This window comes from Anolis carolinensis, chromosome 3, assembly GCF_035594765.1.
Source record: "Anolis carolinensis isolate JA03-04 chromosome 3, rAnoCar3.1.pri, whole genome shotgun sequence".
NCBI classification, from domain to species: domain Eukaryota; kingdom Metazoa; phylum Chordata; class Lepidosauria; order Squamata; family Dactyloidae; genus Anolis; species Anolis carolinensis.
In genome coordinates, this window is record NC_085843.1 from 243,026,417 (window position 1) to 243,052,742 (window position 26,326).

At 43.6% G+C, this 26,326-nt stretch overlaps 1 protein-coding gene across 1 annotated transcript in view; it reads left to right on the forward strand.

The window, feature by feature from the left end:
- Positions 1 to 1,207: 1,207 nt before the first annotated feature.
- The window catches only part of stk25 (serine/threonine kinase 25), a 31,823-nt gene continuing 6,704 nt past the window's right edge, over positions 1,208 to 26,326 (forward strand). The window contains exons 1-6 of the mRNA XM_008106338.3: positions 1,208 to 1,358; positions 3,312 to 3,426; positions 12,202 to 12,432; positions 14,065 to 14,121; positions 16,090 to 16,198; positions 25,550 to 25,707. Coding sequence (XP_008104545.1) covers positions 3,397 to 3,426; positions 12,202 to 12,432; positions 14,065 to 14,121; positions 16,090 to 16,198; positions 25,550 to 25,707 — 585 coding nt within the window. The 5' untranslated portion in view covers positions 1,208 to 1,358; positions 3,312 to 3,396. The remainder of the gene's footprint in view (positions 1,359 to 3,311; positions 3,427 to 12,201; positions 12,433 to 14,064; positions 14,122 to 16,089; positions 16,199 to 25,549; positions 25,708 to 26,326) is intronic.

Sequence of the window (26,326 nt, forward strand, 5' to 3'; positions counted from 1 at the left end):
CAGTAAATAAAGAACAACACTCAGAAAACGGGAATTCCAGACATGAAACAATCAGGGCCAGTTAATCACTTCCCAAGAAAGAATTCCTCCAGGCAGGAATCAGCCAGGCCTTGGAGCTGCAAGGCTATTCAATGCTATTCAAGGTGGCCAATTGCACCATTCACACTTGCCTCAAGCAGACTAGAGTTCTCTCTCCCACCCTGGATCTTCCATCGATATATAAACACCACTTGCATTGTTTTCCAACAGACTTCACAACCTCTGAGGATACCTGGCACAGATGAGGGCGAAACGTCAGGAAAGAATGCTTCTGGAACATAGTCATACAGCCCGGATAACCCACAACAACCCAGTGATTCCAGCCTTCGACAGCACAACAGACAAGAGTTCTTTCTCCCACCCTGGATCCAGTTGACTAGATCCAACAGACCTCACAACCTCTGAGGATGCCTGCCATAGATGTGGGCGAAACGTCAGGAGATAATGCTTCTGGAACATGGCCATACAGCTCGAAAGACTCACAGCAACCTCACTTGACTAGTTTCCAACAAACCTCACAAACTCTGAGGATGCCTGCCATAAATGTCGGCGAAACGTCAGGAGAGAATGCTTCTGGAACATGGCCTTACAGCTCGAAAGACTCACAGCAACCCCACTTGACTAGTTTCCAACAAACCTCACAACCTCTGAGGATGCCTGCCATAAATGTCGGCGAAATGTCAGGAGAGAATGCTTCTGGAACATGGCCATACTGCTCGAAAGACTCACAGCAACCCCACTTGACTAGTTTCCAACAAACCTCACAACCTCTGAGGATGCCTGCCATAAATGTCGGCGAAACGTCAGGAGAGAATGCTTCTGGAACATGGCCATACTGCTCGAAAGACTCACAGCAACCCCACTTGACTAGTTTCCAACAAACCTCATAACCTCTGAGGATGCCTGCCATAAATGTCGGCGAAACGTCAGGAGAGAATGCTTCTGGAACATGGCCATACAGCCCTGAAAATCCACAGCAAACCAGTGATGTGCCTCTGTTTGTGTCTCTTAACAGACTCTCTTTCCCAGACGCCTCCGCGCCTGGATATGCTTGCCGCGGGTTCTCGCAATGCACGACGGTTATTGCAGTCTTTGCTTACCTGCGTCCCTACGGAAGCCCGGGAGCGAAGAACTACCTCTCCCAGAAGGCCTCGTTCTGTGAGAGGTTCCCGCGCATGGCTGTTTGCCCTCCCGCTCCCTCCCTTTCCCTCTCACTCTGCCTGCCGCCCTTGCCGTTTGCTGTTCCCGAGTTCTATCACTATCCTGGGCTGGTGTGAGAGCGGAGGGAGGGAGGATGGGTCCGGAACAGCGGGGCGCAGGTGAGAGGAGAAGGGCAATGGAACGCGGCTAGCTCTGCGCGGAGGGAGGGTGGCGGGACAGCAGCAGCCCGTTGCCATGGCAAGGTGTCTCCAAGGGGCTGGGTGGAGCTCTCTATCTCTCTCTGGGGTGAGGGCAGGCCCATTGCGTCACTGCGGGGGGGATTCGAACCTCTGTGGGCGATACCATCTGACGGGATGGGGGGGCGCACCAATAGATTCTGTCCATTCTATACCATTATGGTGCAGTGTGTTCAGCAGAAAGGTATTATGATATATATGTAATTATATATAAACACAAAAAAACCCACTCTTAGGGTATCAATAGATCTATAAGGTTAAAACTCTTGTGGTAATTCAGGCTGTATCTACAGCAGGCCTGGTCAAACTTGGGCCTTCAATCCAGGTGTTTTGGACTTCAACTCCCATCATTCCTCACAGCCTCAGGCCCTTTCCTTTTTCCCCTCAGCCGCTTAAGCGGCTGAGGGGAAAAAGGAAGGGGCCTGAGGCTGTGAGGAAGGGTGGGAGTTGAAGTCCAAAACACCTGGATTGAGGGCCCAGGCTTGACCAGGCCTCCTTTAGATGCACACCATAGTTCCATTGTATGTATTTGCTGCTCATGATTATCTCGACAATAAACCATGTTATTCCATAGGATGTTGCCGTGGCATTCAAAGTGGAACAATACTGTTGCCATTGGGTTGCTGTGAGTCTTTCGGGCTGTCCGGCCATGTTCCAGACTCTTTCTCTCCTGATGTTTCACTCACATTTGTGGCAGGCATTCTTGGAAGTTGTGAGGCCTATTGGAAACGAGGCAATTGGTGTTTATTTATCTGTGGAATGCACCACAGGGTGGGAGAAAGAACTCTTGCTTGTTGGAGGAAAGTGGGAATGTTCCAATTGGCCACCTTGATTAGCATTTAATGGACTTGCAGCTTCAAAGCCTGGCTGCTTCCTGCCTGGGGGAAAACACGAAATCAAGGAACATGGAAGGCACTGTAAGCTATATCAACCAGAGAAGTCAGCCATTGCAGAGCACCCGATGAACCAAGCTCGACAACAAATGCTATGTTCAGCGAAGAACAAGAGGGATTCTCTCACCTCTGTAGGAGTCTACCGTATACCATGCAGCTGTGGACAAGTCTACATAAGGACCACCAAACACAAAATTACCCAAACAGGAATCAAGGAACATGAAAGGCACCACAGACTAACTCAACCAGAGAAGTCAGCCATAGCAGAGCACCTGATGAACCAAACTGGACACAGCATATTATTAGAAAATGCAGAAATGCTGAACCACTCTGACAACCACCATGTCAGACTACACAGAAAAGCCATTGAAATCCACAATTTCAACAGAAAAGAGGAAACCATGAAAATGAACAAAATCTGGCTACCAGTGTTAAAAAACTCTAAACTCACGACCGTAAATAAAGAACAACATTCTAAAAAGAGGGGAATTCCAGGCATGAAACATTCAGGGCCAGCTAACACATCCTATCATTCAGGGCCAGCTAACACATTCCCCCAGGCAGGAAGAAGCCAGGCTTTGAAGCTACAAGGCCTTTTAAATGCTAATCAAGGTGATTGATTGCAACATTCACACATGCCTCCAACAGGCAAGAGTTCTTTCTCCCACCCTGGACCTTTCACAGGTAAATAAACCCCCCTTGCCTAGTTTCCAGTATATCTCAAAACCTCTGAGGAGGACTGCCATAGATGTGCGTGAAATATCAGGAGATAATGCTTCTGGAAAATGGCCATACAGCCTGGAAAACTCACAGCAACTCAGTGATTCCGACCACGAAAGCTTTCAACATCATCATCATCATCATCATCATTATTATTATTTTAAAATTTTGATTTTTCTCTCCTCAGTGCAGCTCTTTTATCTTTTATGGTGCCAATTTAAACAACAGCCTTTTTGTATTTTTCCCTATGTTTTGTTCATAGTTTAAGTGATCCCAACAAGAGATAGAAAACCCTCTTCTATTTGAGAGGACTGGTCAGTGCATGGGTCTTGTGCCAATCTCCAGCTATGGCTCACCTGAGGGAATTTGCCAACCAGGTAAGTAAAAACTATATTTCCGGGCTGTATGGCCATGTTCCAGAAACATACTTTCCTGACGTTTCGCCTGCATCTATGGCAGACATCCTCAGAAGTTGTGAGGGCTGTTGGAAAACTATGCAAGTGGTGTTTATATATCAATGGAAGGTACAGCGTGGGAGAAAAAACTTGTTTGTTTGAGGCAGGTGTAAACGTTTTAATTGGCCACCTTATTAGCACTGAATAGGTTTTCAGCTTCAAGGCCTGGCTGCTTACTGCCTGGGAAATCCTTTGTTGGGAGGTGTTAGCTGGCCCTGATTGTTTAATCCCTGGAATTCCCCTGTTTTCAGAGTATTGTTCTTTATTTGCTGTCTTGATTTTAGAGTTTTTTTTTAAATACTCGTAGCCAGATTTTGTTTATTTTCATGGTTTCCTCCTTTCTGTTGAAATTGTCCACATGCTTGTGGATTTCAATGGCTTCTCTGTGTTGTCAGACATGGTGGTTGCTAGAGTGGTCCAGTATTTCTGTGTTCTCAAATAATATGCTGTGTCCAGGTTGGTTCACCAGGTGCTCTGCTATGGCTGACTTCTCTGGCTATTTTAGTCTGCAGTGCCTTTCATGTTCCTTGATTCGTGTTTGGGCAATGCTGCGTTTGGTGGTCCTTATGTAGACTTGTCCATGATATACGGTAGACTCCTGCAGAGTCTGAACGTGGCATTTGTTGAATTTTCTTACTATATAAACAGATTAACAGAAACACCCAAATGAATGCAATGCATGAGAACTTGGCCAATATGCACACGGGCTGTGTCCATCCCCAATGTACTTGACAGCTAATACATCTCCGGATAATGCCTTCCTTGGATCACCTCTTTTACAATTGGAATTGCACAGGTGTAATGCCCCTCTTGCCATCAGTGGAGTGTGTTTTCTTTATAAGAATACGGTGCTTGAGGACCTTGCAGAAAACAGCTTCTTACTCCTTGCATTCTCAGTTCTTTCATTTTGGTAGCCTTTCAGGGCCCTTACAAACAGGCCCTACATCCCAGGATAAAGGTTCAGAGCCCCCGGCGGCACAATGGGTTAAACCCTTGGGTTAAACACACACACACATGTAGCTTTGGATAGCGTAGGGAAGCATTAACACCCCGGTGATGTTTGTTTAGCTGTCTGTACCCCTGTTCAGAAGATTTCACCTCATTTTCTGTCCCTGTGATCATTGGATTTTGAAAAATTTGGCTTGTTTTGGAAACAAGGATTGGAGATAAAGCTTCAGTAGAGATACTGTTTTCCCATGATCACTTGGAGTGAATTTCCCTTCTCTCACTTCCTATTGTCTCAGCCCCGTTCTTAACTAGGAGTCATTGGCAAGTCGGATGTTTGTAACTCATGGACTGCCTGACGTTCATAAATTGGCTTAATCCAATCCTTACTTACTTAGGTGATCACTCGTCTGAGTATGATTGTCTTCCAGGTGCAGTGTCCTAGCGGTGGATATGTAGGTGACTGTAGAGCCCTATTCTTGATCCTATTCTTCCACAGTGAGGACATCGGTTTCTAGGTGGAAGGCAGTCCTGGTCAGGGTTGGCTTGATGCACCTTCCTCTTGGCATGTTTCTCCCCTTTGCCCTCTATTCGGGCCTCTTCAAATTCCTTAGCACTACTGGTCACAGCTGACCTCCAGCTAGAGTGTTCAAAAGCCAGGGCTTCCCAGTTCTCGGTGTCTATGCCACAGATTTTAAGGTTAGCTTTTAGCCCATCTTTAAATCTTTTTTCCTGTCCACCAACATTCCGTTTTTCATTTTTGAGTTGGGAGTATAGTAACTGCTTTGGGACACGGTGAGCAGGCATTTGGACAACATGGCCAGTCCAGTGGAGTTGATGGTGTAGGAGCTCGCTTCAATGCTGATGGTCTCTGCTTCTTCCAGCATGCTGACATTGGTCCACCTGTCTTTCCAATGATCCAATTTATTAATACAGTAGAGTCTCGCTTATCCAACCTTCGTTTATCCAATGTTCTGGATTATCCAATGCAGTCTGCCTCCCGCCCGGATCCACAACTGTTTCTTTAGGCAGCAAGGACTAACTTTTTATGGATTTAACTTCCAATACTATAAGTTCATTTTATGCAATTCTATCTTTATTTTATAGTCAGATTTTTAGTAGTCAATGTTTTTGTAATCAGTATTTTCAATACATTGAGATGTTTTGGTGCTAAATGCATAAATACAATAATTGCATGATGTTTTGGTGCTTAATTTGTAAAATCATAACATTTAATTGGCTTTTCCTTAATCCCTCTGTATTATCTAATATTTTCCCTTATCCAATGTTCTGCCGGCCTGTTTATGTTGGATAAGTGAGACTCTACTGTATATTAATCCAATATATTGCCTGTTAGAAGGATGGTCCTTGTGATAGCCCTGCCAGCTTCTCTTTGTTTCTGCAACCTTCCTGTTTTCTGAAAATGTGTGGTTCATTATGGCTCTGAGATCTGTTGGAAAGTCACCTTCATTTATTTTTAGTGTTTTAAGCATTTGGATAGTTCTGAAGCATCCTCTTGTTAAAAGATTAAATACTGCACCAGATGATTCCAGTTCTTTTGATCAGGTTTTGTCAGTTCTGTAAGTCATTTCATTGTAATTCTTGAGCAAATCGGAATTAAGAGTTTCTCAGAGTATTAGCCTCTTTGCAGAAGAACAGGAAAGCTACCGTAAATCAGTTAAGAATCAGACTTCTTTTAGCATAATAGTAGATGAACATTCCTCAATTTCAGGTTGAACTGAACTGAGGCTGAGTCAAAAATAAACATGGCAGGCGATTTCAGGTTACAATCTCCAAAGATGTTTACAAATGGCTTTTTTATTTACATATGCTTGGAGAGCCAACATCCTAACCAGCGAATAACTAGTAGATATGTGTCAGTTCAAGGAGAAAAAAATGTGGTGCGGTTTTATGAACCCACTGAGAATGGAATGAATATCATTTTAGAATTTCTCTTTTAAAATTTTATACTTGTGAGAGATTGGAGTAATTTCTTCAAAGTCAGCTAGAAATCTAATAGTCTTAAGGAGTAAACAAAGAAAACTACAAAGTTAAGAACGAGCCAGGAATTACTATGTAGCATTTTATGTGTTTTAATAGTTTACTGTTTTTATTAGTCCAGTGTTTCACTCTGTCGTAGTGTTACTGTGTTGTAGGTTTTGTGTTGTAACATGTAGATTACATTGTTTTTAGCATTGTTTTTAGCATTTTGAATATCTTTTAAGAGAGCAAAGTGGGATAATAATAATAATAATAATAATAATAATAATAATAATAATAGACTTCATTCTTAACTCACCACCTTGCAAAAGGAGAAGCATGGCTTTAAAGGAGTGTTGTGAATCTCACAAAAGAATAGCATTATATTTTTGCAGGCAGTGTACTTGCCTTTCCATTTTAATTGACTCACATAGTCAACTTGGTGGAAGGGTTTTTTTCGTGTCAGGAGCAATTTGAGAAACAGCAGGTCGCTTCTGGTGTGAGAAAATTGACTGTCTGCAGTGACGTTGCCCAGGGAATACCCTGATGTTTTGATGTTTTATCATCCTTGTGGGAGGCTTTTCTCATGTCCCCACATGGGGAACTGGAGCTAACAGAGGGATCTCATCCTCACTCTCCCTGGATTCAAACCAGCAACCTTCAAGTCAGAAACCCAACCTTCAGGTCAACAGTCCTGCCGGCACAAGGGTTTAACCCATTGCCCCAGTCCCATAAAATGCAGAGAAGCAGTTATTCACATACAGTAAAGGGATGGGTAGGAGCCCCCTGTGGCGCAGCAGGTTAAACCGCTGAGCTGCTGAACTTGGTGACTGAAAGGCTGGCGGTTCAAATCCGGGGAGTCAGGTGAGTTCCTGCTGTTAGTCCCAGCTTTTGCCAACCTAGCTGTTCGAAAACATGCAAATGTGGCAGAAAGGTAACAGCACTCCATGCAGTCATGCCAGCCACATGACCTTGGAAGTGTCTGCAGACAATGCCGACTCTTCGGTTTAGAAATGGAGATGAGCACCAACCCCCAAAGTCAGACACGAGTAGACTTAATGTCAGGGGAAAACTTTTATCTTTACTAAAAGGATGGGATTCAATTCCTGGGATATGCAGCATTGATCTGTGTCAGTCTTGTGAACCTTGCATGTTTCTTTATTCTCAGGTGTAGAATTGACTAGTGAAGGATGGAATTTGAAAGCTTAGTTTTTGTGTGAAGTATTGTTTAACTTTAACTACTGCATTGCATAATGTGTCCTCTTATTCTTCTATTTTTCTGTTTAGCACAATAGGGTTTGTGGTAAGGGTGAGGGATAACTTGGATTTTAGAAGGAACCTAAAAGCATCATTTTGCAGGAAGGCGGTGTTGAGACACTGAGACAGAAGTGTGGAAATCACTGCTGAACAGAGTCTTTTTAAAGGCTCTTGTCAGATCAAGACATATTCTCAGTTTACAGGATCCTAGACTGCGTCAATAGGAGTATAGTGTCTAAATCAAGGAAAGTCATAGTCCCGCTCTATTCTGCTTTGGTCTGACCTCACCTGGAATAACTCTGTGTCCAGTTCAGGGCACTGCAGCTCAAGAAGGATATGGATAAGTTGGAATGTATCCAGAGAAAAGCGGCCCTAATGATCAAAGGTCTGGCCACCAAGTCTTACGAGGAGCGGCTTAGGGAGCTGGTAAGTATAGGCTGGAGAAAAGGCATCTGAGAGGGGACATGAGATCCATGTTTAAACAGTTGAAAAGGTGTCGCAGTGAGGAAGGAGCAAGCTTGTTTCCTGCCACCATAGAGATGAGTGCACAGAGCAAAGGACTCATGAAGCAGGAAAAGAGATTCCACTGGAATATTAGAAAGAACTTCGTGATGGTAAGAGTTGTTCAACAGTGGAATATGCTGCCTTGGAGCGTGGTGGAGTCTCCCTCTTGGATGGTTTTTATGTAGAGGCTGGATGGCCATCTGTTGGGAGTGCTTAGATTGTGCTTTCCTGTATGGCAGAATGGATTCACTCTTAAGATTCTATGATTCTAAGTTGGTATCAGGTTCTAGCCCTTTGTTTATATCATCATCATTATTTTTATTTTTATTTATATCCCACCTTTCTCCTCAAGGGGACTCAAGGCAGCTAACAATCACAATACATGTCCATCTCATCCTTTTGTCTGTCAATTTTTTTCATAATGTCCTTAGATTCTGCTGTTGTCTTTTCTTAATAATATAAAATGTTGGCTCTTTTTCCTCTCCGAATGTGCTTCTGTTTCATCACTCTTGTTCTTTTCCCAATCTCTTGTTCTAGCATGGATTTATTCATAGGTCTTTGGTTGTTTGGGTGCTTCTGTAGAGATGTGAGAACATTTTATTTGCCCTCTTCTTTTCTAGAGAAGGAGAGAACTGTGTTAAAGGGCACATCTACTCTGTAGCATTAATGCAGTTTGACGCCACTGTAACTTCCATGGCTCAGTGCTATGGAATTGTGGGATTTGTAGTTTGGTGAGGCTCCAGCACTCTTTGGCAGAGAAGTCTAAAGACCTTGCAAAACCACAACCCCCATGATTCAATAGCATTGAACCATTGCAATTAAAGTGGTGTCAAACTGCATTAATTCTACAATGGAACAGCACCCACAGTGTGTGGGAAGGCAGAAAAGGTCCTTACGTCATTGTAGGAGAGGCAGTTTATCTCTTGTACCATGTCCAAACGTTTCTTAATGGTAACTTATCAGTTTAATTATTCACAACAAGAGACTCTTTCTTTGCCTGGGATTCAAATCTAACGTAGATCAGGAACCAAAATAGGTGTGGCTATGGTTAATGCTTTTACAGTTGAGTTTATACCATAGCTTTTCACAGTTGTGCACATGCCAGGTGCGGGAAATTTATATATTCCAGGGTGTGTGTATAATAATCTGTGCTCTTCCCCTTCTACAAAAGTACTGTTGCAGCAGGAGTATAAATTACTGAGAAAGCTAATTTGCATACTTTGTGTAATTCTGCTCTTTAAAATGTGTTCTTTTTGATCAAATGATCTCACAGGTGTGATTTGCAGCAGATTATCTTGGCGGTAGGACAGTGAAGAGAAATGTTGGGGTGGATGTGAAAGCCCTTCCTTGCTGCTGTCATGTTCTCACTCCTACTGCTGTTCTCATGGGCCCTTTGGCAAATCTAGGGGGAACAACTCAAAAGCTACTATAGTTCTTCAATTTTAAGACACATTTTTCTTATATAAACATATCAAAAATGAGGTGCGTATTAGAATTACAGGTGTATCCCATGTGTTTTTATTATTGGTAGTGGGGTACTGAAATTACAGTGCATCTTACAATTGAAGAAATAATGGCATCATTAAAAGATGGTGCTTTTCCAATTCTCATAATCCGATAGGCTGGAGCACCTGAACTAATGACTGGGCAGTCAAGGGTGCATCTGTGCTATAGAATTAATGCAGTTTGATGCCAACTTGACTGTGGTGACTCAATCAATGCTCTGGAATTCTGGGAGTTATAGTTTGGTGAGGTACTAGCACTCTTTGGCAGAGAAGAATAGAGACCCTGAAAAACTAAAACTCCCATGATCCCGTAGCATTGAGCCCATGCAATTAAAGTGGGTATCAAACAGTGTTCATTCTTCAGTGTAGATCAGGCATGGACAAACTTCGACCCTCCAGGTATTATAAACTTCAACTCCAGTAGGCTGTTAGAAATTGTGGAAGCTGAAGTTCAAAACACTGGGGGGCCAAAGTTTGCCCATGCCTGGTGTAGATGTACTGTATGAATATGATGAACCTGCATGTCTTAGTCCTAAAAATTAAAAAACTTCCTTTTAGCATCTGAAAGCTGATGCTCCAAAATATGGATTTTGTTGCAGACCAGAGCTTCTGTTATAGAGCTGTGCATTTTTTCCTCTCCCCCTTCAATGGCCAGTTGTAATTGGTTCTATTTTAAACACCTGTGATTTCCTGGAAACCTTTGCTCTGGTAAACTCTGTTCAAAAGTGCTGATCGAGCCAAATTGTCACAACAACTGATCATTTCTTCAAATAAATATAATGATGGAACAACAAGAAAATCTATCTTGTTGTAAAAGTAAAGTTGGGGTAAATGTAACATTTTGTTAGTTCCAGGATGAAAATTGTTATTTTGGGAATTGCATCTTTTTAGTTTGTAGAATAGGCTTCGGTTTCAAGTGGAAAGTATATATAAAAATGCAAAAGAAGGCTTTGTGTGTTATCTGGTGGAGCCTACTATATCCTTGAACGTGTGTTACTACATTGGAAGAGAGACCACATTTCAAGGGAGGTCTTAAGTGTGTGATTCTCATGGAAGTGGATCTGTGAGTTTGCAACTGAATTCTAATTTCCCCCAGAAATTAATCCAAGTTTTCCCTGTTGCACAAACATTGAATAAAATGGCAAGCCATTTGAGTACAGTAGAGTCTCACTTATCCAACTTTCGCTTATCCAACATTCTGTATTATCCAATGCAGTCTGCCTTTTAGTAGTCACTGTTTTTGTATTCAATGTTTTCAATACATTGCAATGTTTAGGTGCTAAAGTCATAAATACAGTAATTACTACATAACGTTACCATGTATTGAACTGCTTTTCTCTATCAATTTGTTGTAAAACATGACGTTTTGGTTCTTAATTTGTAAAATCATAATTTAATTTGATGTTTAATAGGCTTTTCCTTAATCCCTTCTTATTATCCAACATTTTCACTTATCCAACATTCTGCTGGCCCATTTATGTTGGATAAGTGAGACTACTGTATTTACAAAGTTAAGAGACATAGTTAATACTTGTGTCATGTTTGTATGAGAATCAGCTTAGGGTCGACCTACAGAAGTAGAGCTGTAATAGTAACCATGCTTGTCCTACATCTCTAGTTCTGTAGGTCAACCCTAAACTGAATCAGATGAATAGGCTGATCATCTGATTCAGCAGGCCACTTCCTGAATTGTGGATTTTCACACTAACATAACACAACTGGTATTTAAAGTGTCTTACATCTGAACATGGTGAGTTTGTCACAACTAATAACGGTTTGTAACACAGTTTTTGTTCCTGGGTTATAAATGTCATTTCCTAATTGGTTCTATCATAAAAACATGGAAAAAGTTTATTAAATTGTAAAAACTTTGTTTTTGCGGGACATCCTGCAGCACATTTTGCTACAGGTTTTCAATGAATATCTCATAGAATATCAACCACTTCAACAAAAATGTAGTTTCTGGAGTATAACAACTACTTTCAAAGTAAGTACAGCACAATTAAACAGGAAACAACACTTTCAAGCCAGGGACAGAACCTTTTTCAAATTTTGTTACATAGTTCAATGTTTCAAAACTCCTGTCTAGTCTAACTTGATTAAGGACTATCGCCATCTCAAGCAAATTGCATACATTCATCCATACTTTATTGGAAGACACACTTTGTTGAGTCTCTTTTGTGCGCTTACTCTGTGTAGGACCATTCCACCCACCAACATTTTGGCCTACAACTCCCATAAGGCCCATTCAGCCTGGTCAATAATAAGGGGCTGTGAGAATTATGGTTTAGAATATCCGGAAAGCCAAAGATTTCTACTCCTCCTTTGTGCTGAGTGTACTTCAAAAGTTGTATGCTTTTTGGGATTATTAAATAATAAGGTGGCTTTTGCATTCTGTTAGTCACTGAAACACTTGTATTGCTATGGAAAGCATTGAGGATTAAAAGAAATCTTGTGTTTTCTTTTCACGTTTGTTTCCAATCATACTTTTTTTCTGCTAACCCAGCACTCTAGGGTTGATCCAGAGGAACTCTTCACCAAGCTGGAAAGGATCGGTAAAGGGTCTTTTGGAGAGGTGTACAAAGGAATTGATAACCGCACTAAGGAAGTGGTAGCGATCAAGATCATTGACCTTGAGGAGGCTGAAGATGAGATTGAGGATATCCAGCAAGAGATTACGGTGCTTAGCCAGTGCGACAGCCCCTATATCACCCGCTACTATGGTTCCTACTTGAAGGTAAAGAAATCTCCAAAGGAAACCTGGGTGGCATGCTTGGGTTGCAATTGATTTACCAAAATGGGAAAATGTGGAATTTGTCACATGATTGCTTGCTTGTTTTAGTTTAGCATGTGCGTTTTTCAGAGATTTGGAGATGAAAGTGGAAAAGATGCCAATTTATGGTTTCAGAGCACTTTGAGGACCTTCCTATAGTCCTCAATCAGGAATTTCATAGGCTTCTCTTCTCCTGCATTTTGTGACAAACACATCAGTGCATCAGTAAGTAAGGAGCAGTGATCATGTTAAAATAACATTTTCAGAAATCTTTATGCAGCTAACATCAGTTTCAGTAAAAATATCAGTTGTCAGTATAAGGATATGTTTAGTTTGTTGGACATTTCTCTAATCTAAGTGAAATTCAGAATCTGTATTAAAAAGAGGAAATGGGATATTTGTGCAAATAATTCATCTCCCTGCTGTTTGAGCTGTTCATGCTACTGAATGAAACTGACATTGAATACATGCTTTCTAGGCTATATACATTTCTAATCTTAGTTTTTTCTCCAGATAATTTTTATTGAACTTTTACTAGGAGAGTAGAAGGCAGGGAGAAAAGGGGAGAAGAAAAAGAAAAAATTGGGGATAGTAGATTAGTTATTTGTTAGTTGCATCTTTACCAAAAGTCTAATATGTCAAAAGGAGAAAATGGCAAGGGTAGGATTGTTGGGGTACGGGGAATTTTTTAATAATATAGGAACAAAATTAGTATGAGAAAAAGATGTAGGTAAAACCATTCCAGATTCTGAATGGAAAAATGTGTGGTTAAAAGGACCAATGAAAGCCATGTTCTCAAATATGAAAGAGCATCACATAGAATTAATAAATCTGTGGTATTTTACTCTCATGCCTGAAAATATTTTCTAAAGGCTCAGATGGGAATAGTTGGCACCAATGTGGTCTTACCACCTAGCGTATGTGAATCCATAAGTATTTCATTTCTGGAATTTAGTACTCACAGTAAAATCAGTAAAATTACATCACAATTTCTTTATTACCAATGTTAGAATCTCTATTTCTTTTCTGTCATACAAATGAGTTTCTGTTTCAAAAAGAGTTTATTGTATGTTTGACAGGACATTTAGATATTTCACATAATTAGAAAGGCCTTTTTGCCTTGTCACTTTCGCAGTCATTAGGTAGAATCTGAAACATCGTACTCATGGAAAAATGATTTGGAAAAAATGAAAGTTATTAAAGATAATCAAGACCTTTTAATAATAAATTCTAAGAGATTTGGTGCAAATTTATCAGTTATATAAACAAAAGATTCAACCTTCTTGCTCCCCCTTACATGTTGATTTTTGGAAACATGACCTTGGAGGTGTCTACGGACAACACTGGCTCTTTGGCTTAGAAATGGAGATGAGCACCAACCTCCAGAGTCAGACACAACTAGACTTAATATCAGGGGAAAACCTTTACCTATGCTATTATAATTGTTGTCCTATGAGTCGTCAATTTCTTATTTGAATAGTTAGGAAATAGCAGTTCAGTGTTCTTCATTGTGCTGGATCTGGGATGCAGTCTTTGTTGTCTATGTTTCAGTAAAGATTTTCATTAAAACAAAAAATATCTTTGTCCAACTCACAGGGCACCAAACTCTGGATAATCATGGAGTACTTGGGAGGAGGCTCAGCACTGGATCTAGTATGTACCATTGGGCCTTCATATTTATAGGTTAAGCATTTTCAGATTTGATTATTTGTGGATTGCTGTATTTGCTGTCGCCCACCTTGCTGCCCTACACCATATTTAAAAGAGACCTCAATGTTGCTACATGGAAATTTAGTTGACAGGATGACTGGGCCTGTTCATCGGGATATTTCCTTGTGTGGATGGAAGGGAGAAAGGGATGGGGCAGCACATGTGTGTGCATTCACTCACATGGGGAAAGGAGATGAGAGGGGAGGACGACACACATATTCACTGACTTGCACAGGTAGAAAGTGGGAAGGGAATGGGGTGAGGAGAACACACGTTGGGATAGAGAGAGAGATTGTGCGTTGGCTCAGTCATGCAAGAGAGGAATGTATAAGGGGGAATAGCGTGGGAGGAGGGTGCATGTGTGTTTTCTCACTTGCATGGATGGAAGAAAAGGAGATGGGATGGGGGGGGGAGTGCATGAGTATTTTCTCACTTGCATAGGCAGGAGGTGGGGAGGGATGGGTCAGGAAGAGGGAGGGTGCATGCATTGGGTCTCACACTCTCTCTTCTCCCACCCCCTCACCCATCTTCTTGTTCCCGAATGAGTAAGCAAGCAATGTAACACACATGCATCCAGGCACATCTGCCCAGCAAGTATGGGTACTTTTTGTGTCTGTTAAATACTGTTGCCAGGGGGGTGTGTCTAGAGTAGGAATGAGCAAACTTTGTCTCTCCAGGTAGGCTGTTAGGAATTGTGGGAGTTGAAGTCCAAAACACCTGGAGGGACAAAGCTTGCCCACCTGCTCTAAAGATATTTATGGCTTTTCCAGTTTCCTGTAAGTCCTGTGCCCCTAACCCCCCATAAATGTGGATACCTGATTGTATCTCTTTCTCTTTCTGATACATGCAGTCCCCAAGTTACAAACATTCCTAGTTAGAGACGGAGTGAGACACCATGAATTGAGAGGATATCTACCCCTAGGAAGGGACATTAACTTTTGTAAGATTATCATGGGGAAAAGGTGTCTCCATTGAAGCTTTATCACCAATCCTTGTTTCAACAACAGCACAAAATTTCCAAAATCCAGTTGTCACAGGGACAGAAAATGAGGTGAAATCTTCCCTATGTTATCCAAAGTTCATCTATCTATCTATCTATCTATCTATCTATCTATCTATCTATCTATCTATCTATCTATGTAGCTGGAGTTACACTTAAAAAAAATCTACCTGACTTACATGCAAATTCAACTTAAGAAACAACCTACTTTTTTTCATGCCAGGAGCAATTTGAGAAACTGCAAGTCACTTCTGGTGTGAGAGAATTGGCCATCTGCAAGGATGATGCCTAGAGAGCGCCCAGATATTTTACCATCCTGTGGGAGGCTTCTCTCATGTCCCTGCATGGGAAGCTGGAGCTGACAGACTGGAGCTCACCCCGCCCCCTGGATTTGAACTGCTGACCTTTTGGTCAACAGAACTACCGGCACAAGAGTTTCACCCATTGCACCCCCAGGGGCTCCTGACCTACAGAACCTATTTTGTTTGCAACCCGGGGATTGCCCAAACTATGTTGACTTTCAGCCTATAACATAGAATTGAAGTGAAGGCAACCTTCATTCCAGGAAGCGTAATATTAAGTCCTATTATGGGACTACCATCTCAGACAGATTCCTCATACTTTTCTGCGCAATAAAATACAGTTTTTCCAAATTGGTTATAAAGGAACTTACCGGTGTTCTTTAGCAATTCAAATCCAGTTGGAAGTTCATACATATGGTATTGACTGCTATTGCATTCTTCGTTTTCTTCTCTTTTCCCCCCACCCCTCCAAGTAATGATTATTTTACACATCCGGATGAAGGCGTTATTAAGCAGGAGGGATTAGACAACATTTTGATTAAGATTTTTCATTTCCAGTGTCAGCTCAGCCACCCCTCAGCCATCTTTTCGTTCTGCCTTTTCTTGCAGCTCAAGCCTGGTCCCTTAGAAGAGACCTATATTGCCACCATTCTGCGGGAAATTCTCAAGGGTTTGGACTACCTTCATTGTGAGAGGAAAATCCACAGAGACATCAAAGGTCAGTCTCACAAAACACACCCATCTCTCCCTTTCCTGGAAAGACCTCAGACCAATGAGGTCATGATTGCTGTTTGCTTTGCAGCAATATTCTCAGAAAAACCAAATCTAGTGGATACATCTGCATTTGTGCGATGGTGAAGTCTGCTTTTTGGTGCAAATTTCTGCACCTAACAGTCAGAAAAATCCTTGGGTTTTTTTTTTAAAAAAAGAATAAGTTTCATGATTATGAAAGGAGGAAGACAGGTGTCTCCCACAGAGGTGGAGACAAGAGGAAATCTGGCTTTTAGTTGCTAGATAAGATAATGAGATGTCATAATCCTGAAGAAATCCCAGGCTCTACTTGCCTGGGTTGAATATCTCCTCAAATTATGAAATCCTTAGGGATGCTTGAACCATTAGTGAAATAATGTATGTACGTTACTTGAAATAAGCATAATAGCAATTGTGATTACCATTGCAAATGTGTTAACTGTATGAAGGTAATTTCTTGTTTATTCAATTTATATCCTGCATTTCTTCTAAAATAGAAGCTATTTTAGATTTAGCTTCATAGGAGGAGGTGCTTTAATGAGCAGACTTAAAATAATCATTTAAAAATGCTTGGAGCTGTACTTCATCAAGATATAAGCATGCTTCTAATAGGTCCTATGATATATTACTTTTTTAGGTCCTGAAGTAAAATAGGAATCACAGTCAAGATCTTCCAATGCTTGTAGTGCTATTTCCAAGATGATATAGAAAAGGACCCAAGTAAAGCAGGAGAGGAGACTGGATCTCCCTAATTTAATGTTATATTATTGCTTTTATTTTTCAAATGATACATACATCAAGGCAGTTTTTTCCTGTTGGGAAATAGCTTCAGTTTACAATGACTCTTCGCAGTTTGCGATTTAGTCTGTACAAAATTCGCCCCGAATTTTCTGTGTAGGAAAAGACAGTCCATTGTGAGCAGAACATGTCCTGAACTGTGAAGATGATGCCAGTCCAGGATTCAATCATGCATGAATTAAGCCCGGATTCTTCTCAATACTCGAAAAAATATTTTAAAACTCCATTTCTGAGTATTCTTTCCATTCCTACTCCACATTGGTGATGGAAGAAATTAAATGTGCAAGAATAACACAGAACAAGCAAAGGAGGAGAATTGATCTCTTTTTTTGAGCCTTCCTTTCTTCTTACAAACCTATTCTGACGTTAGTAGAATATAAGAAAGCTGAATTCTAGCACAGTGCAGACTGCCCCTGGTTTTTACCTGATTGGCTGCTGGCTGGTCTATCACTACCACTCCTGGGCAGCGTTCGTCATGATGTGAGACCGAAACATTCGAAGCCCACTTATCCAGGAAGCCTTTGGGTGTTTAGACTCTGCAGTCCATGATACTGGTGGTTTTCTTGAATACTTCACATACCCCATCACCATCATGGAAATAGCACCAATTGTTCCAGAGGTCTATTTAACTCGCTAAAATCAAACCATGCAATAGACAGTTTTTTCTTTTTTCAAATCATTGGAAGTGACCAAGGTTAGAACTCAGTGGCTTCAAATGTGTTACAAGTTCAGATGTAAAGTTTGCCATTATCTAATCAGTTCTGAGATGACTAGGGACTCAAGTCTCAGAGAGAACACATTCGTCCATTAAAATCTGCTTGAGCACTATGGCTGTTATGAAATCCTTAAAATAGTGCTCAAAGAGATGGGGAATGTTTGCTTTAATTCATTCAAAGCAGACCTTTGAAAAAATAATCTTCAGACAGAGAAATCTTGTTATCCCTTGTTGGACACTGTGGATTTTAAAAAATCTAAATAACACACTCCCAACAGCTAAGCAAACTTGTTTTCTGCTGCCCTGGAGTCTAGAACACGGAACAATGACTTCAAACTACAGGAAAAGAAATTTCACCTGAACATTAGGAAGAACTTCTTAACTGTGAGAGCTGTTCAGCAGTGGAACTCTCTGCCCCGCAGTGTGGTGAAGGCTCTTTCCTTGGAGGCTTTTAAGCATAGGCTGGATGGCCATCTGTCAGGGGTGCTTTGAATGCAATTTTTCTGCTTCTTGGTAGGGGTTGAACTGGATGGCCCACGAGGTCTCTTCTAACACTGTCAGGACCCAGGCTGCAGAGCACCAATAACCATGCGCAGAGACCAGAATCTATCTAATATCTTTATTAAAGGAATATATAAAGTCAATAAAAACAAGTGAAGAATATAGTTCAGAAGTAGACCTTTCAGGAAAGGTCAAATATAGTCCAGGAAAACAATGTCCAATATGAGATATTAAAGTCCAAAGTTATAATCCACTTCACCGAAACACACACTATTCGACAAGCAATAGTGTGGGGAACTGTCCATAGTCTTTGAGGCTTAAGGTAAATCCGAAGGAAACTGGAAAACAAGGCTTGAATCAGAGAAGCAAGGTCCGTGGTTTAAAACGCAAGGCAAGGCAAGACTTGAAACTTGGCAAGATCAAACTTGAAACAAGGCAAACATGAATCAAAAACTGAGTCCATAGAAGTCCATGGTACAAGGCTGGGCTGGAAACTTGATCCGGGATCTGGGAACTGGAGTACGAAGTCTACACACGATCTCACTCCTCAAGCCGACGAATTGACTCCGCAAGGATTCCTTTGCGGGCAAACACCTATATAGGATCTTGTTTTCCCGCCAAGGAACACTTTCTCTGGGGAACAAGAAACGAAACCTATACTGTGTCCAGATGCATGACTCCTTAAAGTTTCCCAAGGGAAGCAGACTTAATCAGCTAATTGTCTGGCAGCTATCCTGGCGCTCCGGCGAGTCGCCTCTCGAGCGCCCCTATCTTGATTATAATAATCTCGGCGAGAAAATGGGGGAGATTTCTGCTCAAGGCTTGTTTGGCTGACTTCTTGTTGGCAAACATCTTGCAGGTGCAAGGGCTCCAATTCTGGCTGAAACGGTGGGAAACCCAAGTTTTCCTCTTCATCTGCCTCAATAGTACCAGGAACGGGACTACATGGCCCATGAGTCATCACACTATCCCCCTCCTCAAGGCCCCTCTCCAAAAAGGGCCCTCTTCCCGAGGTGCGGGGCCGCGGCTTGGCAGGGTAGGCCTGATGGAAGCGGCGGACTAAATCGGGGGCATGGACTGTGGAAGCGTCTTCCCAAGAGCGTTCTTCGGGGCCAAAACCCACCCAGTCAATGAGATACTGAAGGCGGCGGCGGTGGAAGCGAGAATCTAAAATGTCCTGAACCTCGAATTCCTCCTCCCCATCCACCAAAACAGGAGTGGGGGCCGGCCGGTCTGCATCAGGGCGCACATCATCCGCCGGAAGGAGCAGGGAGCGGTGAAACACTGGATGAATGCGCATAGAGCGCGGAAGTTGGAGTTTGAAAGTCACAGGGTTAAGTTGCGCCACCACTGGATAGGGACCAATGAAACGGGCATCTAGCTTCCGGCAGGGACGGTGGGAGGGCAAAAAGCGAGTGGACAGAACCCGATCTCCTACCTTGATTTCGGGGCCCGGCTGGCGATGATGGTCAGCGTGGCGTTTATAGTCCTCCTTGGCTTGGTCCAGTTGCTGGAGCAATAGTTGTTGCACCGCTGTGAGTTCTTGCAGCCAGTCCTCCGCTGCGGGGACTTCTGAGGTTTCAATGACAGGAGGAAAGAAACGTGGATGGAAGCCGTAGTTTGCAAAGAACGGGATTTCCTTAGTTGAAGCCTGGACACCATTGTTGTAGGCAAACTCTGACAGAGGTAACAGGGAAGCCCAATTGTCCTGCTGGTAGTTTACATAACAGCGAAGGTATTGTTCCAAAGTGGCATTGGTGCGCTCAGTTTGCCCATCCGTTTGGGGATGGTGAGCTGAAGATAAACGAGAGTCTATGCCCAATAGTTTTTGTAGTGCCTTCCAGAAACGAGAGGTGAATTGAGATCCACAATCTGTGACTAAACTCTTGGGCAATCCATGTAGTCTGAAAACATGCTGAAGGAATAAATCTGCAGTCTCTTTGGCCGTGGGGAGGCCATCGCAGGGAATGAAATGGGCCAACTTGGTAAAAAGGTCCACCACCACTAGGATCGTGGTGAATCCAAGGGAAGGTGGTAGGTCAGTGATAAAATCCGCAGAAATTATCTCCCATGGACGAGATGGAGTAGGAAGGGGATGCAGTAGCCCTGAGGGCTTCTCCCTTCTTGTCTTGGAACGCTGGCATATCGGGCAGGTATTGACATATTTTTCCACATCCTTGCGGATTTTGGGCCACCAAAAATCTCGTAGGATCAAATGCATGGTTTTAAATAGTCCAAAATGCCCTGCTGGCTTGCAGTCATGACACAGGCGAAGTGCCTTTTCTCTGCCTGGTCCTGGGGGGATGTAGACATGATTTCTGTAGCATAATAGTCCATCCTTAAGTGAGAAAGGGAAACGTAGTCCTTGGCGAATTTGGTCCTGAGCCCAGGCGTCTGCTTGTTGACTGGCTCTAATTTCTTGAGCACAAAGGGGTCCTGGAGTAGAGGGAGTTGGTTCAATTGCAGTGGATTTGGTGTTTCCCACTGTGAGCGTGGCAAAGTTTTCAGGCTGTAGCAATTGAGATTCGAAGGTTTCTCTGCGCCCTGCAGCATACTCTGGTTTCCGTGAAAGAGCATCTGCTTGCTTGGTCTGAGCAGGGGTTACATAATGGATCTGGAAGTCAAAACGCTCAAAAAACAACGCCCAGCGCTGCTGCCTCTGATTTAACTTGCGAGCAGTCCTTAGATGTTCCAAATTACGATGGTCAGTATGAACCTCAATGGGAAATTTGGCCCCTTCTAACCAATGTCTCCAATTTTCAAAGGCTGCCTTTATGGCCAAAAGTTCCTTTTCCCAAATAGTGTAATTTCTCTCTGGGGCTGTTAGTTGACGGGAGTAAAAGGCACAAGGGTGAAGATGTTCTCCCACTGGTTGCATGAGTACAGCCCCAATTGCCACATCGGAGGCGTCAGCCTGCACAACAAAAGGGGTTTTAGGATCAGGGTGCTGTAGAATTGGCTGGGACGTGAATAACTTCTTTAGTTGCTGGAACCCTCCCTCTGCTTGCTCCGTCCAGCGGAAGGGCTGTTTTCCACGGATGCAGCTGGTGATTTGGTCAGACCAGCGGGCAAAGTCTGGAATGAACTTGCGGTAGTAGTTCGCGAACCCCAAGAAACGCTGCACCTCTTTCTTGTTGGTTGGCGCCCGCCATTCCAATACTGTTGAAACCTTTGCCGGGTCCATGGAGAGCCCTTGTGGCGAGACACGGTATCCCAGGAATTCTACCTCTTGTAGATCAAAAGCGCATTTTTCCAACTTGGCATATAGTCCATGATCCCGCAATCGTTGTAACACCATTCTGACGTGTTTCTCATGTTCTGATTGTGATCTAGAAAACACCAAAAAATCGTCCAAGTAGATGATCAAGAACCGATCTAGATAATCCTGAAAGATATCATTGACAAAGTGCTGGAACGTTGCGGGAGCTCCACATAAACCGTAATTCATGACTAGGGACTCGAATAATCCGAATTTAGTCTGGAAGGCGGTTTTCCACTCGTCCCCCTCCCTGATGCGAACTAGATTGTAAGCCCCCCCGAAGATCCAGCTTGGTGTAAACCTTGGTCCCTCGAAGCCGGTCTAATAGGTCCGAGATCAAAGGCAGGGGATAGCGGTTCCGCTTAGTGATATTGTTCAATGCTCTATAGTCCACAACTAAGCGTAGGTCCCCTGACTTCTTTTTCACAAACATCACTGGGGAAGCGGCTGGGGATTGAGAGAGTCTGATGAACCCCTTGCGGAGGTTTGACTCTATGAACTCCCTGAGAGCTTCTTGCTCTGGTTCAGTCAGGGAGTAGAGGTGTCCTCGCGGGATCGGGGCCCCCTCCACCAAGTCAATGGCACAATCATAGGGCCTATGCGGGGGTAGTTTCTCGGCTTCCTTTTCATTGAAAACATCCCAAAAGTCTGAGTATTTCTTGGGCAAGGTGATGATGGGTTCAGCGTCTGTGGCATGGCAGACCTTGGCTACAAGACAATGGTTTTGGCAATATTTAGAAGCAAACTGCAGTTCTCTGTTGGTCCAGGAGATGTTTGGGTCGTGGAGTGTCAGCCATGGAATTCCCAAAATCACAGGGAAGTGAGGAACCTCGGTAACAAAGAAGGAAATCTCTTCCATGTGTTCCCTTATCCACATTCTGGTGGGTTCAGACCATTGGCTTACTGGACCTGTCTTTAGGGGGCGGCCATCTATGGCTTGCACCACCCGGGCGTTCTTGAAATCGTGATATTGTAATCCCAGAGAGTCGGCATACTCTCTATCGATGAAATTGTTTGTTGCTCCTGAGTCTATCATGGCATGGATCATGACGGGTCCTTTTTTCGCTGACCACAAGGTGACCACTAGGAGAAATAGGACCCCGGTTGGCGGCTCTTGAGTGGGGTTTCTGACCGGGTTGGCGAGCCTCTCTACGCCCGGTCGCTGGCTTCCCCCGCCGGCTTTGCGCCTGCCGCCTCGGCCGTCTCCGTCTCCACGGAGGACGCCACCGCCAAACGAGCGGCGGGCTTTCTTTTGGCTGGACACTCTCTGGCAAAGTGGCCCCCGTTTCCGCAGTACCAACAGAGGTTTAAACGTTGGCGGCGGGCCTTCTCGGCAACATCTAGTCTGGGACGCACATTGCCCAACTGCATCGGCTCCTCCTCGCTTCCTCGGGGGTATGGGGCTGGTGGCGGGGGTCTCCACACTGGACGTGGTTGGATGCCGGCGGGAGCGGGAGGTTTCACTCCTGCTCTTCCACTCTGGCCTCGGAGCCACTGTTTTCTGTTGGCAAGCATGACTTCGGCTCGTAAACATTGGTCAATAAGTCTCTCAAGAGAGTTTGGAGGATCCACCTTGGAGATTTCTTCCAGCATCTCAATGTCGAGACCCTCACGAAACTGTCCTCTGAGGGCTATATCATTCCAACCGGTGTTTTGGGCCAGCACTCGGAACTCGGCTATGTACTGGGACAAGGGCCTGTCCCCTTGGAAAAGGCGCCGGAGTTTATGGCCAGCCGCCTCTAGATTGTCCTCGATCCCCCAAGTCGCCTTAAGGTGATTCAGGAAGTTTTGCGTGGAACTTAGGTGCGGGGAGGCTTCATCAAATAGCGCCGTCGCCCAATTGGCCGCTGGCCCTTCTAGGAGACTGTAAATCTACGCCACCTTGACGTCTTCTTGGGGAAACTCGGCATGACGGGCTTCTAGGTATGCCTGGCATTGGCGACGGAAAACATGAACCTTGGAAGCTTCTCCAGAAAACTTGGTTGGTAGCGCCAGGGCAGGGAGACGGGCTCCGCGTTCCTTCAAGCCCCGTATTTCTCCCTCCTGCGTATGGAGTGTATCACGGATTCTGTCCACTTCATCCTTGGAGATGGTGTAGCTGAGTGGTTGGGCTTCCGCCCCGGTTCCAGTAGACATTCTGGCCTAGGTTAATTGGTGCTTAAGGTGGCGGAGTCAAACTGTCAGGACCCAGGCTGCAGAGCACCAATAACCATGCGCAGAGACCAGAATCTATCTAATATCTTTATTAAAGGAATATATAAAGTCAATAAAAACAAGTGAAGAATATAGTTCAGAAGTAGACCTTTCAGGAAAGGTCAAATATAGTCCAGGAAAACAATGTCCAATATGAGATATTAAAGTCCAAAGTTATAATCCACTTCACCAAAACACACACTATTCGACAAGCAATAGTGTGGGGAACTGTCCATAGTCTTTGAGGCTTAAGGTAAATCCGAAGGAAACTGGAAAACAAGGCTTGAATCAGAGAAGCAAGGTCCGTGGTTTAAAACGCAAGGCAAGGCAAGACTTGAAACTTGGCCAGATCAAACTTGAAACAAGGCAAACATGAATCAAAAACTGAGTCCATAGAAGTCCATGGTACAAGGCTGGGCTGGAAACTTGATCCGGGATCTGGGAACTGGAGTACGAAGTCTACACACGATCTCACTCCTCAAGCCGACGAATTGACTCCGCAAGGATTCCTTTGCGGGCAAACACCTATATAGGATCTTGTTTTCCCGCCAAGGAACACTTTCTCTGGGGAACAAGAAACGAAACCTATACTGTGTCCAGATGCATGACTCCTTAAAGTTTCCCAAGGGAAGCAGACTTAATCAGCTAATTGTCTGGCAGCTATCCTGGCGCTCCGGCGAGTCGCCTCTCGAGCGCCCCTATCTTGATTATAATAATCCCGGCGAGAAAATGGGGGAGATTTCTGCTCAAGGCTTGTTTGGCTGACTTCTTGTTGGCAAACATCTTGCAGGTGCAAGGGCTCCAATTCTGGCTGAAACGGTGGGAAACCCAAGTTTTCCTCTTCATCTGCCTCAATAGTACCAGGAACGGGACTACATGGCCCATGAGTCATCACAAACACTATGATTCTATGAGTTGCAGAGGAGGGGGCTAAATAAGATGCAGTACTTCAGCAATGTAATGCTATGGTTCTGCTTCTGAAGTTAAAAGGCAGAGCTGGGCAACATGCGGACCATGAGTCAAGTGCAGCCGGGCCACTTTCTATCTTGCGTTCTGTTTGAGGGTTCCTTTCTACAAAAAGAACCACAGACTCATAGAGTTGGAAGAGACTACAAGAGCATCCAGTCCAACCCCATTATGCCATGCAGAAACACAATCAAAGCACCCCTGACAGATGGCCATCCAGCTTCTTCGCAAAAACTTCCAGGGAAGGAGACTCCATCACTCTCCAGGGCTGTGTATTCCACTGTCGAACAGCTCTTACTGTCAGGAAGTTCTTCCTAATGTTTAGGTGGAGCCTCTTTTCCCTGAATGGTTGTAAACGAAATACCCTGGGCGTGTACTCTTTGCTTTAGAGCTAAAATCCTACTTGTCAAGAGTTCTTCTTTATTTGTTCAGTCGTTTCCGACTCTTCGTGACCTCATGGACCAGTCCACACCAGAGCTCCCTGTCGGCCGTCACTGCCCCCAATTCCTTCAAGGTCAAGCCAGTCACTTCAAGGATCCCATCCATCCATCTTGCCCTTGGTCTACCAAGGGTAGAAGTCACTTTTTTGTCATCTTGTGGTGAATTCAGCAGTGGGAATCTGCATGTGATCCTCAGTGGGTTTGAAGGGTCTGCTAGTGTGGCCTCCTGACCACCAGAACCTGTTCTGTCTTGTCTTAGGATGTTGAGTGAGAGGAGGAGCACTGAATCAAATTGACAGCTGTGTCTGGTCTTCTCTACCAGCCTGAGAGTGAACGCAAAATGGTTCAGCAAAGTCTCAAAAAGACACGACTTCTTATTGAAAGAGGGATCACATTGTGTGCTCAATTGATTCAAAGGTATTTCTGTGCTTTTTCTTCTATAAACAGCAGCCAACGTGCTACTTTCAGAACAAGGAGATGTGAAGCTAGCTGATTTTGGTGTGGCTGGCCAACTGACAGACACTCAGATCAAGAGAAACACTTTTGTTGGGACCCCTTTTTGGATGGCACCCGAAGTCATCAAGCAATCAGCCTATGACTTCAAGGTGAGCTGAGATGAGGCTTAACAACTCAACTCATGGTTAAAATGCATGGCATGTTATCCAAGCTGTGATTGCACTTTTACAAAGGAGCAAAGGAGCAGGTAGATGTTCATAGCTGAGAAACAGGCATAGTGAAAGGACATCCACACCTAATTGCTTTGGTGAGAATATGTGTATGATGAATGCAAGAGAGAGAGAGAGAGAGAGAGAGGGGGGGGGGGGGGAGAGAACGAACTGAAGTTGTCCCTTTAATCCTACAGACTTCTGGCTTTGACTCTTTTTGCAACTAGCCCCCTTCCAATGATACCCAGGAGGGAATGGGCACCTCAAGATGAAAAACACTCCTCATTCCACCTTGCTGAGATTATTCATAATTTGTGCATCAAAAATTTACCTACACTCACTGCAGAAGGGCACCTTCTTGTTAATTTAGTTCTGTAAAAAAATCAGTCTAAATTTTGTTTGCCACCTTAATTTGGTCAACTGCAGATCTAGTCATTGATTTTATGAGACTTTATGCAAGAAACTGCTAGGAATAGGATAGTTAAGATTGTCCACTTCTGACCTACAGACATAAGCTTTTCTTTACTACTGATATGTTGACGGAATATCACTATTGGAA